Source organism: Triticum urartu, chromosome 7 (assembly GCF_003073215.2).
Source record: "Triticum urartu cultivar G1812 chromosome 7, Tu2.1, whole genome shotgun sequence".
Taxonomy (NCBI): domain Eukaryota; kingdom Viridiplantae; phylum Streptophyta; class Magnoliopsida; order Poales; family Poaceae; genus Triticum; species Triticum urartu.
Genome location: NC_053028.1, coordinates 22,447,749 through 22,461,872, shown reverse-complemented (window position 1 = coordinate 22,461,872; position 14,124 = coordinate 22,447,749). Strand labels below are relative to the sequence as shown.

General features: G+C 44.3%; 1 protein-coding gene and 1 long non-coding RNA gene across 2 annotated transcripts; both read left to right on the top strand.

The window, feature by feature from the left end:
- The first annotated feature begins 206 nt into the window (after positions 1–206).
- LOC125523429 lies at positions 207–1,977 on the top strand. The gene is made up of 3 exons (XR_007290226.1): positions 207–413; positions 1,519–1,575; positions 1,684–1,977. It is a non-coding gene; the product is annotated as an uncharacterized LOC125523429 (long non-coding RNA).
- A 2,840-nt stretch (positions 1,978–4,817) lies between these two features.
- LOC125518191 (probable protein phosphatase 2C 37) lies at positions 4,818–11,746 on the top strand. Its single transcript, XM_048683111.1, has 6 exons — positions 4,818–4,916; positions 5,003–5,314; positions 5,416–5,482; positions 5,618–5,798; positions 6,082–6,200; positions 11,442–11,746. The coding sequence occupies exons 1-6, from the start codon at positions 4,818–4,820 to the stop codon at positions 11,744–11,746; spliced, it is 1,083 nt and encodes a 360-aa protein (XP_048539068.1).
- The last annotated feature ends 2,378 nt before the right edge of the window (positions 11,747–14,124 follow it).

Sequence of the window (14,124 nt, the reverse complement as noted above, 5' to 3'; positions counted from 1 at the left end):
TTTCTGCTGAATGTATTGTTGGATATAATAATTCAAGAAAATAATTATTCGTTGCCAAAAGTAAGGGTGGTCCTGCATTAAATTTGTCTTGTTCATCATCCTCAGTTTTTTGGATTTTCTTTATTAACTACATCTCTTGATCTTATAAGTACTTACATCATAGGGTGATACTGATACAAAGATTGAGACACTGAAAAAATGTATTGTTATAAGGGACTTATTGAGCAAGGAGAGACACAAGCAAGCTTTTTTTAAGAGCCGAATAAGTTATCTTCTCGACCATGGCCCCACGACGTTGCCTTTTACTGATGGAACAACTCTGGTTATTTTTGCAAGGCGTGGTGAAGTGATGAGGAAATATAATAATGTATGATTTGTTGTGATGACCATAAAAATAAAGATACCTGAGACAGGTATGTTCCGTTTGCTGTAGCAATTATTGAATATTTGCATTTGTAAATTGTATGTCTGCTAGAATTGTGCATAACTTGTTAGTTGTTACATGATATTAAAGGTTAGGGATGGTGAAACTATGATTGTTCGCTTAATTGATAACTATGCATCATAAAAGGGCACCAGGATGCATCCTTGCCAACATTTTGAGTGAGATTATAATACCTGTAGGTTCCCTATGTTGCTTTTGTTGCGCTACTGCACATCATTCAGTGTGCTAACAGAAGCAAATATATATGAATCTTGGGATTAAGAATTCATCGATATCTGTATGATAAGGTTATTTAGAACAATTCCTTGAGTAATGTTACTCACCGGGAGTTCCTGCAGATTTTGCTTCACCATGCATAGTTAAAATTTGCCTATTCACAAACCTTCAGCTGCCGTAGATGATGCATGGGCACTGGAGTAAATATGTTAACTATAAACTAAACTGTTGATTCACTAACTACTTTTTTCCAACTATCTTCAGCAAGGATAAACTAAATATGATTCTTTCTTGAGTTTTTTAGGCAATGCTTAATCCAGAATCCATAATAGATCAATTGTTAAGGTTATACTGAACCACAAATTTATTACTGGGTAGTACTATTGTCTATTAATTAATTTTTTAAGTAAATTAATGCCCGCCTCTTACTAGACATTTACAAAACATTAGGCTCTTCAGAAGCTTCTTACTAAAAATGAAGGCCCTTCTGAATCTATTGCATGTATATGCTCACGTCATGTGCATGTTTTTCTTCCTCTATTTTTCAAATGCTTCAGAATCATTTGCGGAAGTACTGTAGCCTGTAGACATGTAGGCGTTGAACTCATCAACTAAACGCTAATGCAAGCAGAGTTGTAAGGAAGATATATAGGTTTTGATCTGCTGAGAGGTCATGCAATGCTTCCCTATAATCCCATTTAAGTTCAGATTTACCTCCGAAACATTGCATGGATTTTTGCACATGAAAGCTACATCCTCTGTACCAAAATGCAAGACTTTTTTTTTGTTTTGCATAGGGCATAAAAACGTCTTACATTTTGTTACAGAGTGTACTTTATTTCTTTAACTTCTTACAGTTCAATTATAGGTAAGATATGTGCCATGCTTAATGAAGAAGCATGACAGTTTCATGGGTGAGTTTTTGTTTTCCAACCATAGACACTTTTCTTCTTGAGATAACTAGACACTCCTAGCTTGTGTAAGGAATGACTTTACCTGATACGTTGTGCACATCTTTGCAGGGTCTGTTGCAAGACATAGGAAAAGAATTTAAGTCAATGTCAATCTAAGATGACGTCAGAAACCAAAGATGAAGCATTTACATATATAACTTTGACTTTCTGAAATATAAGAATAATCATCCATGTTTTTCTTTTAGTTTGGAAATTAGTACGATGATCATTGATTAGGGATGCATACATGCATGTAATTTCAGCTTTGGAAGTTAGATTCAACAATTATGTGACATGTCTTGCAGTGTGTACTACGCCACTTAAGAAGAGCATAGATTTCATCCGGTGCCTTTAGCAGGGTTAATCTGTATATCAATGTTTCGCCAATTCATGAATTTATAACTCTTGTGGCCTACATATTTTTATTCAGGTTACCGCTATTAACTGTTAGATGTGTTCTATTATTATGTCAAGTTATTTTTTGACCTTTTCATTTGGAAGTAGCCATAAGCTACAAACTGAAATGGAAATAACATGCCCTACCTTAGTATTTTTCTCTGTGTGTTGTTAGTTGCTACTTACCAGACTACCAACGCTTCAAAACAAAATAAAAAAATTACGTGAAAAAACTTTTTCAGACTATTTTATCCTTTTAATATATTATTTTCATCTATGTTGCTTTTGTCTCTTTATATTTACACAAGTTCCTACCATTCTACAGTCAAAATAGACGGGCGCAGCAACGCGCGCCATCATGGTCTAGTTAAAGGTAGGAGAAGGAAACAAAATATAAGCTTGTCTTTGATCTGTCATATAAATGACATCAGATCAACAAGCACTATAGTCCATGATTTTTTCACGTGACAATATATTGCCTACCGGTTTTTCCATGCCACAGGAGTTGTCCCTGACCGTCTTCGTAGTCTCTTCCTCTCAGGTAATAGCACATGTTGTCGTGTTGTGAGTAGATCATCGATGGGATGCGGATCAAGCTATCTGATTTAGTTGGATCGGCAACCAAGCCGAAAAGCAAGATGAAGGGATATTCGCCTACTATATGCTCAGAGGAGGTTGAGCCCTCACCCCTCAGAGTAGGTTGAGGAGTCGTGCCTCACCGGCGGCGCCTCCAACCAGATCCTCCTCGAGTCCGTGTAATCCAAGAAGAGCGTCCACGTCATCTATGGGTGGACATGGAGGGAAACATTGGTGCATCTCAGGAGCGAGGGAAGGGAGTGTCAGCGGCGGCGAAGAGAGGAAATCGGGTGAGAAAACCTAGCCAGCCGAGAGAGAGAGAGAGAGGGAGAGAGAGAGAGAGAGAGAGAGAGAGTACATTCGGAAACAAAAGATGCAGTGTTGGTTAGTAGAGATGCGTACGGATACGGGGGTGATTTATTTGGATGGCCCACCCGTGCGTTGATTGACCTGCCCATGCATGTTTCCTAGGTTTTTGGTATGTGATCTTTTGTAATGGAACAAACATGTGTTTTGGTAGGTGTCTCACATGACATACCATATAGTAGATTTGGTGCGTGATTTTTTTTTCTAGGCAAAGGGGGATGTACAAGTGCAGGGAAGCAACAACATATGGTAAGTGCGATCCTAAAAGTACGTGATTTTTTACTCCTTTTGCAATGATTTTTAAAGAGATAAAAGCCAGTGGTACGGGGGTGGTGGAACGTGGGAGGAAATAAAACCGAACGAAAATAAAACCAGAGTACCAGGCTACTAACTGCTCCATTAGGAGTAGACATTAAGAGTAGAGATGTGGTACGACAAATAGAAAATTAGGTTTTATTTGGTAAGCACTTGCCTCAACAAAGATAATATTATTTTATTTGCCAAATCAATAAGATATGCAGTACTTGAGGTCGTTTTTAAGGAAACCATTAATTACCTATGTTAGTACTCCATCCTTTACTGAATATAAGTCTTTTTAGATATTCCAAGACGAAGTACATACGAAGCAAAATGAGTGAATCTACACTCTAAAATATGGCTATATACATATGTACTCCTTATTATTGAAATCTCTAGAAAGACTTATATTTAGTAACAGAGGGTACTAACTTATCATCATGTATTAATTGATTCCTTATTTGCACTATCAGATAGAAATACATATCTTATAGTAATTTGTATCATTTATTGCAATTATGATTTACTAGTAACTTATCATGATGCTCTGATTGCAAATCATTTCCTTCCTAATTTGTACGAATATTATTCATATCATTAATTACTTCTTTTATATACTTCCTCTGTTCCTAAATATTAGTCTTTTTAAAGATTTCAATATGAATTATATACGGACCAAAATAAGTGAATCTTCACCCTAAGATATGTCTATATACATTTGTATGTAGTTCTTATTGAAATTTCTAAGAGACATATTTAGGAACGGATGTATATATACATATTTCAAAGTGTAGATTCACTCATTTTGTTTTGTATGTAGTCATTTGTTGAAATATCTAGATTGACATATATTTAGGAACGGAGGGAGTACATGGTAGCAAATAAAAGCGAGTGAGATAAAGGAAGGACAAATCACTGCCGATCAAACCCAATGTGTTTTTATTCCCGAAAAGAATGTTTGTATGGAATCCTCCGTATATTTCTAGTACAGTACATGCAATAATGAACAAGAAACTAATTAAGGATAATAAATTCGGAATAGAAGATATGGCCATTTTCCATCAATGAACAAATAGAGGTGAAAATGGGGAAGCAGTAATGCAGCAAGCACTAATTTGCATCCAAAAGCGACACGAGTACAAGTAATCTCCTTCGTGTTTGAGCGAGAGGTTTCTGCGCTCTATTCCCCCTTCCTCCTCCTACTCTTCTGCTCCTCGCCTTCAATCGTCCGTTTCTGTGTAGCTCTACCCCTCACTCTTGCTAGCCTAGCCAAAATGAAGATGCTCTGCTGCTTCGGGATCCGCGCAGGACCTGCTCAGCCTGTTCCTTGGAAGGATCAATCCGTCGTGATGGCCAGCGTCGGCGTGAACAACGTCCGCGCGGCCGGCGAGGGCGGAGTCGACCCACCTAAGGGCTACGAGGAATGCCACCTGCCGGCGTGCCGCCTGCGCGGGAGCCCTCGCCTCGCACCCATCGCTTAGGAAGCGGAGGGCTCCGGTACGGCAGAGCGACCGGCGTGGCGCGGGGCGTACGGGGCGGCGGGGAAGCCGCGGGAGCACGGGGTGACCATGCAGGACACCGTGTCGATGCGCCCGTCCTTCTGCACTTGGGTCGACGGCTCGCGCATGCACTTCTTCGCCGTCTTCGACGGCCACGGCGGCCCCGTGGTAACCTAGCTGCACCCCTCTACGAACGTGGCCACACTCCAGCTCAACACCGACTTGTCTGTACACTAATTTCCGTGGTGGTGCAGGTGTCGGTGGTACTGAGGGACCACATGCACGCGATCCTGGTGGACGAGATGAGCCGCGCGGCCGCAGCCTACCGGAAGAAGCAGCAGCAAGACGAAGAGGCGGAGCTGTGCGCGTGGAAGGGCGCGCTGAGAAGGAGCTTCACGCGGGCGGACGAGCTGGCGGCGTCGGGGGTGCCGGCGGGCAGCATCATGGGGTCCACGGCGGTGGTGGCGCTCGTGGTCCGCGGCCGCATCCTCGTGGCCAACTGCGGCGACTCCCGCGCCGTGCTCTGCCGCGCTGGCCGCGCCGTCCCGCTCTCCCATGACCACAAGGTGAGCACGCTGCTGGCGTCATGTATGAGCTTGATATATTGTGTTTCTTTCCTCGTCCAATATTTGCTGGGGATTAATGTTAGCTTGATGTGCGGATGCAGCTGGCACGGCCGGACGAGCTGGCGGCGCCCGGCGTGCAGGGGATCCTTACCAGGTCGCGAGCTTTAGGTATGCATAGCGATAACCTTCTTTTAAAATAGTCAAGGTCTTTTTTTTGCGAGGTTAAAATAGTTAATGTCAAGAAACTGGAGTAAAAAATAACAACAACTATCGTTCATGCATGTATGGAAAATGTGTTCCCAGCTCTACATGCGTCGTGTTATGTCACAAGCAAACAAGGCTCCTTCCTGGCTTTGTCAGCTACTGCCTACTGCTCAATGCCTCTGTTGGCATTGGCCGTTAATTCGTTCTTACAAAATATTTTTTTGCAACTATCTTCTTATGAGAAAGAAAGAAAAGCCAACTATATATATAAAATAAAGTGGTAATTTGTCAAGTAATTTAGTTTAATAAATATAAATGTGTCGTTTTGCTCCCATGCATTATTAGTGCTGGATTTGTTAAGTTCTTTTTTCGTGAATACGTTCTATGCGTGTATCTTTGCATTGATAGAATGGGGGAAAAAATTAGATAGTGCAATCGTTAGGTCATGTACACACAAAGGCATGGTTGAGGATGCAAAGTGAGCATTAGGAGCGTGTGCTTAGACCTAGGTGTTGCTAAAGTGCAGGTTACATGCAATATCCTGTCTCGCACTTTGGCACCAGTGGCAGCCCAACGACGCGCTTCGTCAACGATGACAGTGATAAGTCTGGTGCTACAACGTTTCCTTGTCTTGTGAGCATAGAACATGGAGAGGCTCGTGCTGCAAATGACGGGAGGCAAGGTGATCAATAGTCTAGCATCTGTTATGGTAAGCAAACCAGACGAAGAATGTAACGTTGAGAGGTGCCCAGTTGCGCCAGATCAAACGCCACAAGGGGGCTAAGGTTGATCCAAGGAAAATCGCCTTGTAGCAGGATTTTGCCAAGTATTGCCCATTCTCGGACAAGCACCAGAAAATTGAGTCTCGTGCCACAGTGAGGGTGACCTGCTGGATGCGCCTCCACAAGTTGACATACCCATCCATGGTGATGGGGACGCCATGGATATACCCAATCAAGGTGAATTGATCAAGGGCTTCGCAAACCAGCTGCGAGCGGTGACGCCTATGGGAAACAAGAGTTGTAATTGACGACACGATCTCCGGGAATCCAAAAGTGGCAGGAGCGGACATCTTCCAAGGTCTAGATTGTTTATGCGCATAAGAAGTCTCGCACCTCGAGCTCACACAGCAGAGGCAGATGGTGCCAGGGTCAGGAAGTGTCCTTTGCTTGAAGCCACAACCAGCGCGCATGCACATGGAGATGCCCGTGCGCTGCAAGTCTCGGACGCTGAGGCTACCAAACTCAAGCTGCCGGTAGATCTTTGCCGGGCTGACAAGGCAACAACCCACCTTGCATTCTTAAACATTGATAGAGGAAGTCACGAATCACTCTAGTGATCTTCTTGAGGATCGGTGGGGAGATAGCCATCGCCATTAGGATGTATGTGGACATCACGGTGAGGACATGGCAGATGAGGGTCTGCCTCTAGCCGCGCAGATGGGTCTATCCACCAAGGGCATAAGGGTTGCAGAAGAAACTTTTCGCATGGACAAGGGAAGCCCAAACAATTGACTGGGGAAGGCCATCATCGAGCAGGACAGGGAGGAACCGATCTCATCAGACGCCTGCTGGGAGCAGCAAATGGGCGTTGCTGAGCATTTCGAGAAATTGGTGCACAAGGTAGAAGCTTTTCCGAACATCTACAGAACTGCAGGGACGACAGAAAATGACAACGTCATCGGGGAAGAACAAGACACTCGATGCTGCATGGCATGCTGTGAGGCACTTAAGCATGCCAGAGCTAATCTCATGCTATAATAGGGAATTGAGGGTGTCGATGAAAATTACGAACAACATGGGTGAGAGGACCCCCTTGGCGTCATCCGCGAGCACGGGAGAAAGGTGGACCTAGTTGTCCGTTCACCAGGGCCCAGGTGGAAGCGGTGGAGACAATAATTGAGATCCATTAACACCAATGGTTTCCAAATCTAAGGTGCCGCGGGGTCTCTAGGAGGAAGGTTCCACTCCACTTGGTCCATCTATTTCCTATGGGCTGTTGTTGTCGATCTGAATTCGAACCCTACAAATTCCACCCTACCTTCCACGGAGTTGGGTAACGCTACTTTGCAGTGCAGCGCCACCAATTTGGACCCCAAAGAAACACTTGCTCTTTTTGTGGTGTGCCCTCCCCCTGCCCACATGGATCCCCTAGCTGATCAGATTGCTACGGATATGGCTCTCGAGGAACCCCCATTGGCTGGCATGGTGGGCCATGCCATAGAACCCATATCTGCTCTGATCGCTGCCACCCAGCCGCCCTGGTGCAATGATACGTGTGCCGAGCTGCATCAATCTATAAAAGATATGGTGGTAGTTTAGTGGTTGGATATGAATTGTGTGTATGTAACTACACGAGACGTCTGCAGAGCTGCATTAATCTACAATGAGGTCAACTATTTGTGAGAGGTTGGAAGCCGCAAAATTTTGAAGTATGAATATGTAGTAACATCTCATCAAATAGCCAATGCAATACACCAATTACTTTTTTTCGGGGTGTAGTGGAAAGGTAATGATAAACATATGGGGACAGTTTCCCATAAAAAATTATCTACATGTCTAGTTAGACAAGATGAAAACAGAGGGGTTCATAGACGAACATGGAAGTATTGTACATAGTTTTTTTCCTTACTCACAATTAGTGACCAAAGACTGGTGAAAGGTTAGTCATCATGTGTGTTTAGTATCTAATACAAGATAAAAATTGAAGGGGCGTCATATGCAAAAGTAAACAGAGTACAAGTCTACATAACATACTATATCCAACATATATTATCGTTGCAGTTTCCATCATTGACCTCATAGGACCCCGGTCGACTAACGCTGCTATCAGTAGACACATATCATTAGAGATATAATGGCCCTCTCTATGATTGAAAGATAGTTATATCTAGGTAGCATGATTAAAGGGTTACAAGATGCATAAGAGATAAGGACAGATGTCAATTTTGGAAGTATCCTATGGCGGTGAAGAAGGGACACCAAAAAGAGATCGAGCTTCTCGTGAACATGTGCAAATTATCTTTCATGTGATTCTAATCCACACCCTATAAGGCATCTGTCATCGTCAAGATTACTACTTCATGGTCACCTAAGTAGACTATGTTACGAAGGCAAAGGACAAGGAGCGAATTTTTTTACATCTCCACATGGGTCTTCTATCAATCATGTTGTGTTGAGCTTAGTTCTTTATGCTACCATGTAATCTCCTTTCCACACTTTATGTCCACTCTATCTGGTTACACGAGTTGTTACCTCTATAAATTTGTACCATCATGTGCATTTGTTTGATCAAGAGAATCGAAGGGAATGAAGTTCTACATATATCTTAATAAACCTATATGCATGTGAGGTGGCAATTTACATTGAAGCATACCGACCTTTATCAAACCCGAGGCCAAGTTACATTTGTGCTACACATTATCCTATGTCATAGGTGGTGTATTTTGTACTATGCCTGGTTAATATTTAAGCTCGCGGGATTTTTTTTGTGTTTATGTGGAAAGTGTATCTACTTTCAAATGAAAGTCGAGACCTAACCAACACATGTACGGTTCCCATTCAATGAGTATGACACCTATTTAATGCATGCTACTAACTAGTTCACCCAGAACCTTAATCTAACTACGAGTGGAAACATATTTTCGAACGCTCAACCCGCATATAGGCTCTTCTATACTCGATGGGGGATTGACATAGGCCACAACTATTTTTATTAGCACTCTGTTGTCTAGGTGTTGAATTCAATTTTTTTTATAGATACGACATTGAACCGCATGCACCTCATAACTTTGCCGAAAAGCTTAAGCTTACAAAGAAGGGTTGCCACTATATTTCAACATCCTCTTACTTGCATCTTTAAGAGGCACACAATGAATTGGGTCAACAATAAACTTTACCTTAGCATTAAATTTAAAAGGAAGCATATGATTGAGTAGTAATCTCATATTTTAATTATTTTGGTAAATTTAAAATGAGGGTGAAATGCTACTAGTTCCCGCAAAGAAAAAAATGATGAGAGTTTGTTTTGATCATGGACTAGAGGGAGGGATGAAAACTGTCGAAGAACGCCGTGACCCTTGGGAATGTCCATATGGTGAAATGGGTGTAGAAAGAAAGGTCACCTCGTGTCATATATGTAACTAACAAAATATACATGTTATAGTTCCTACAAGTTCAAAAGGTTATCATAGGACAAAACTACATGACAATTTTTTATCTTGTATAAAAAAGCATTCGTTCGTGAGTCTATTATGGAAATTTTATTTTAAATAATCTACGGAAAGGCACTAGCTTTTCTAGTTGCCAAATGGATTTTATGATTGCTTATCCTATCATTCTATTTTATCACATTATTCGAAAGCTCATAAGTACATAATTGTCGATTTTGATGGTTGCAAATTTATATGTTTTGAATTTGGAAATCACAGAAAGTAAGGTTATCACATATCATTGACGTACTTTGTGCTTGGTTGTCCTTCTGAATTTGGTTTATTCCTTCATTTTTGTTGATTTCCATTGTCATACAAGGTTGATATATTTGTCTTCGACCTTAGGTTTCTTACTGATAGTTGAACCTTATCACATGTTGACCTGCTTACCATGACGAGTCACCCTCCTAGTGGTGGCTCTGCTATCAAAACCTTAGATAGCTGCCACCTGCTCCCTCTATCCACGTCTTTTGAGGGTGCTGCATGCAGACCAAATTAGTCTGGTTGATCGTGAGGGGGTGGTGGGGCTTTCTCCATGATGGACCTATAGTAGAGTTGCGCTTGGAGGGAGATTGTTTCCTATGTCGCAATGGCGACAGGCTGTGTCACCCCTGCACCTAGTCGGTGCACTATGTGCATGGATCTGATGTGATCAACCATGCATGCGCTGTCCTAGCCGGGTAGATTTGGCCGTAGGCTACGGTAATATGGCTGCGGCTGTCGGAATGTGTGGTGGAATAGATGAGATGGCATTTGTCTGTTCCAGTGATTGCTCTTTTAGTCGGCTAGTTCGGTGTGAGCAGGCCGGTAATGAGGTGGATGACGTAAGTTACGGTCAACATCTAGGTTCTATTCCCACCAGGTGAAATCCCATTATTTAGCTTTCTTGCTTGTTCTGGAAGCATTACCATCCGCACATCATTTCTTCGTAGAGTGTGTTATTGGTTTTATTGTATGGCTGTTTACTAGAAGCACCCTGTAGAAGTTGCAGATGCGGCAACTCACCACAGTTTGTATCACTTGATGAATGGCTGTATTTTTGGTATTTGCAGCCTACTATCTAGTTATGTAATTCAGTGTGCTTTTGCACCTCGTTAGTTAATAGTTACTAATTCTTCCTTTTCTACAGTAAGTAGCTAATAGACATCAACAAATTTGATGGATGTTAAAAAAAATAGTAACTGTTCAACAGTATGTTAGCTACCATTGTAGCTCCATTTTTGGCATGTTTTTTTAGACAACTAGCTTGTAGCAATAGTTTATTTGCATGAACCTAGAAAAGTGATTGATGTTGACCACTTATTATTTGAATAGATGCATATTTAATATACATTTTTTACTTTTTGTGTGTCATTAAACTAATTAGAATTAGTGAATATATTATTTATAAAGCCCGAGTGTTTTGCGACAATACTTATAAAAATATTGTTTCCATTGGTAAACTGTGAATTTGTATTTTTTAATAACCTTACCTTTATGAACGATGTTCTTATGTACTGTATCACTATCATTCATGTCATATTGAGAGTTCATACTCCCTACAAAACACAAATGACTGTTCATTTGGAAATTGTTATTTGGCTTATATATATATTCCAGTTCATCTTTTTTGAAAAGTTCGTTCATTTCTATAACAAGTTTTATTTTCTTAGTATATAGGTGTTCTGATTCTTCAGTTACTGAATCTCATTTGAATTCGAACTATGTTCGCAGGGCACACATTCCTCAATCCTCAAATGACATGTGAGCCTGATATTACCATAACTGCAAGGTCGGACGACGATGACTGCCTGATCCTCGCGAGCAACGGGCTGTGGGATGTGATCTCAAACCAGAAGGCATGCAACGTCACTAAGAAGTGCCTGGAAGACAAGAGCAAGGGCGCGAATGCATCAGTAGGAAAGGAGGAAGAGGTTCGGTGTGTCTGTGCTGCTATCCGCCTAACAAATCTTGCCATCAACGAGCATAGCCTCGATGACATCAGTGTGGTCGTGCTTGATCTGAAGGTGAGGTGTTAGCTAGGTTGATCACGTTAAATCAGATCGTCATCATCTCCTTTGCAGCTTAGACTTGATAGGTAGGTTAGCTCTCTTCATTCTTAGCAAAGTAAAAGCTCGGAGATATTGTCTTCGTTCATTGGATTCTTAGTTCCCTAGATAGTTCTTCTAAAGTTGGTTGGTTTTATGTTCGGTGAAAAAAGTCTGCAGCACAACTAGTAATATGGGTGGATGAAACATTGCCATGGATACAAAAAAAGTGAGAATGTGTGAAACGAAAAGAGATTTATAGATGAACGCATGTATGATCGATAATGTACAAAATATGATGCTCACATTTATGTTTGTTGCTTACCGTTCCCATTAAATTTCTTGTGGTGGCTTGGTGATTTGCACTGCGAACTATTGTTAGGGCAAGCCACGTGATGGGTGCCATTGCTCTTGCAAATTTGGCGTTTGCCTCTGGTTGAAACTTGAGGGATGCAAGGCAGGAAATTGCGAAGCTGCAATTAAGGGCAGCCAAAAACCAACGCTTTCCAAGAGCAACTGATATGTTTGGAGGAGACTCGGGTAGGTGGTGTGCAGATGCAAAGATAAACAAGACGGCAGCGCGAGGACCGTCAGTGGATAAGAGTGGGAAGAAGGGGGTTAAGGTCTTTAATGATCACTTACATGGATGCAAGAATTCGAAACTAGGATTTGGAAGGAATCAACACTAGTGATGAGAAGCCATGGCAGGGGAGGATGGAGCAGTGGAGAAGGAGGGTTTGACTAACCACTTTTTTAAATGTAAGGGTACATTTTACTAATCACGATGGTGACACAACCGGGGCTAACTGGTTCGTGAACATGTACGTGTTTTGGTCTCATGACGGCTCACCTCGCTGGGCAAGGCTTAGCCTTGCCAACGGAGGCTAGCCAAATCGGCTCGCTCAAGCAAATCACGAAAAAGCTGTCCGAGGAACCAAACCCTTTGCTTTTTGCTTGTCATGGCAAGGTGAGCGCTTGCCCAGGCTGCAATGTTACTCGCATGGATCTGTTGGAGTGGAGGCGACAGAGCTGTGGCGTCCCCTGGCCTGCTGCTGGCATGCGTTGGCGCCATCGGAGAGGTCCAGATGTGTGGCTTGGTTCAGGGTGGACGACACGGTCCGGTCCGGCGGTCCGGCTCGTGGCCCGCTCGGCTCGGGCCGGCTCGGTCCTGGCCCGCTGAAAAAATCGGCCGGTCCGAGCTTAGCAAACCACCCCGACAAAGCTTCGGTCCGGTCTGGGTTTTAACCGAGCCGACCGAGCGGACCGACGAACACGAGCTGTGGCATGGCAAGAGCATGGCGGGGGCATGTCAGGACGAGGCAGGGGCATGGCGGGGGCATGCCAAGGGCGTTGCAGGGGCGTGGCGGGGGCGTGTCAAGGTCGTGGCGGGCGCGTGGCGAGCGTGTGGCCAGAGCTGCATGGCGGGCGCGTGGTGGGCGCGTCGGCCGTGCGCTGGTCTGCGCCGCCGTCGTTCATCCGCGCGGCTACCGGCCTCCCTGACGCTGGAAAGCATGTCTAGTGGATGCGCCATGCTCGGATATATCATCTGGAAGGTAGAACTTGAAGCGGGAGGCCCTACACCGCCGTTGTACACCGGCCGTCGTGCACCGGCCGTCGTGCCAGATTTGTCGTCGCTGTTGCTGCCCGAGCTCTGCCTGGCCGCCGTGCCGTCCACCGTGAGTCACAGAAGTCGCTGGACATCTCCATGACAAGCCCCGCTGCCTCCAGCGCCCTCCCCGCGTCGCCATGCTCCGGCGCGTGCTCTATGATGAACTCCGGCCGGTCCAAACGAGCCACTCGGTCCGGCTCAGGCTTCGTCCCTGCTCGGTCCAGTCTGGTCCGGACCGCCGACGGCCGGTCCAAAGGACGGCTCGGTCAGGGACCGGACCGGCCCGGACCGTGTCCACCCTGAGGCTTGGTGGTGACTGATGGGTGTGCTAGAGGCGGCAGTGATCTGGCGAGTCCAGAACCGTGGTTTCTTCGTGTGGCCTGCCGAGGGCGCGTGAGCGCGAGCATGACGGTGGTTGTGTGGTGGGTAGCTGGCACGTGGCAGCGGTACGGATCTAGGGGGCCATCACCGACCAGCCGCGGCGGAGCTTCTCGGGGTGCTCTGGGCAGTGATTGGGCGGCACGATTGTTCTGGTTTGGCGACATTGCGACCTGTGTTGCTGGCGTGCGGGAGTGCCTCGTTGAGTTGGCTTCGGCGGGCGGCAAGTATTAGTTTTGTGGTGGTGCACGACGTTTTGCGATATTCATGAATAGAGGGGGCCTACTTTGTCCGCGATGGTGCAAGCCGCTGCGTTGTGATCTGTTGGTGTCGGTCTGAGTCGAGCTCTGTTGTCACTTCTGGGTCGCTGAACAGATTGGCA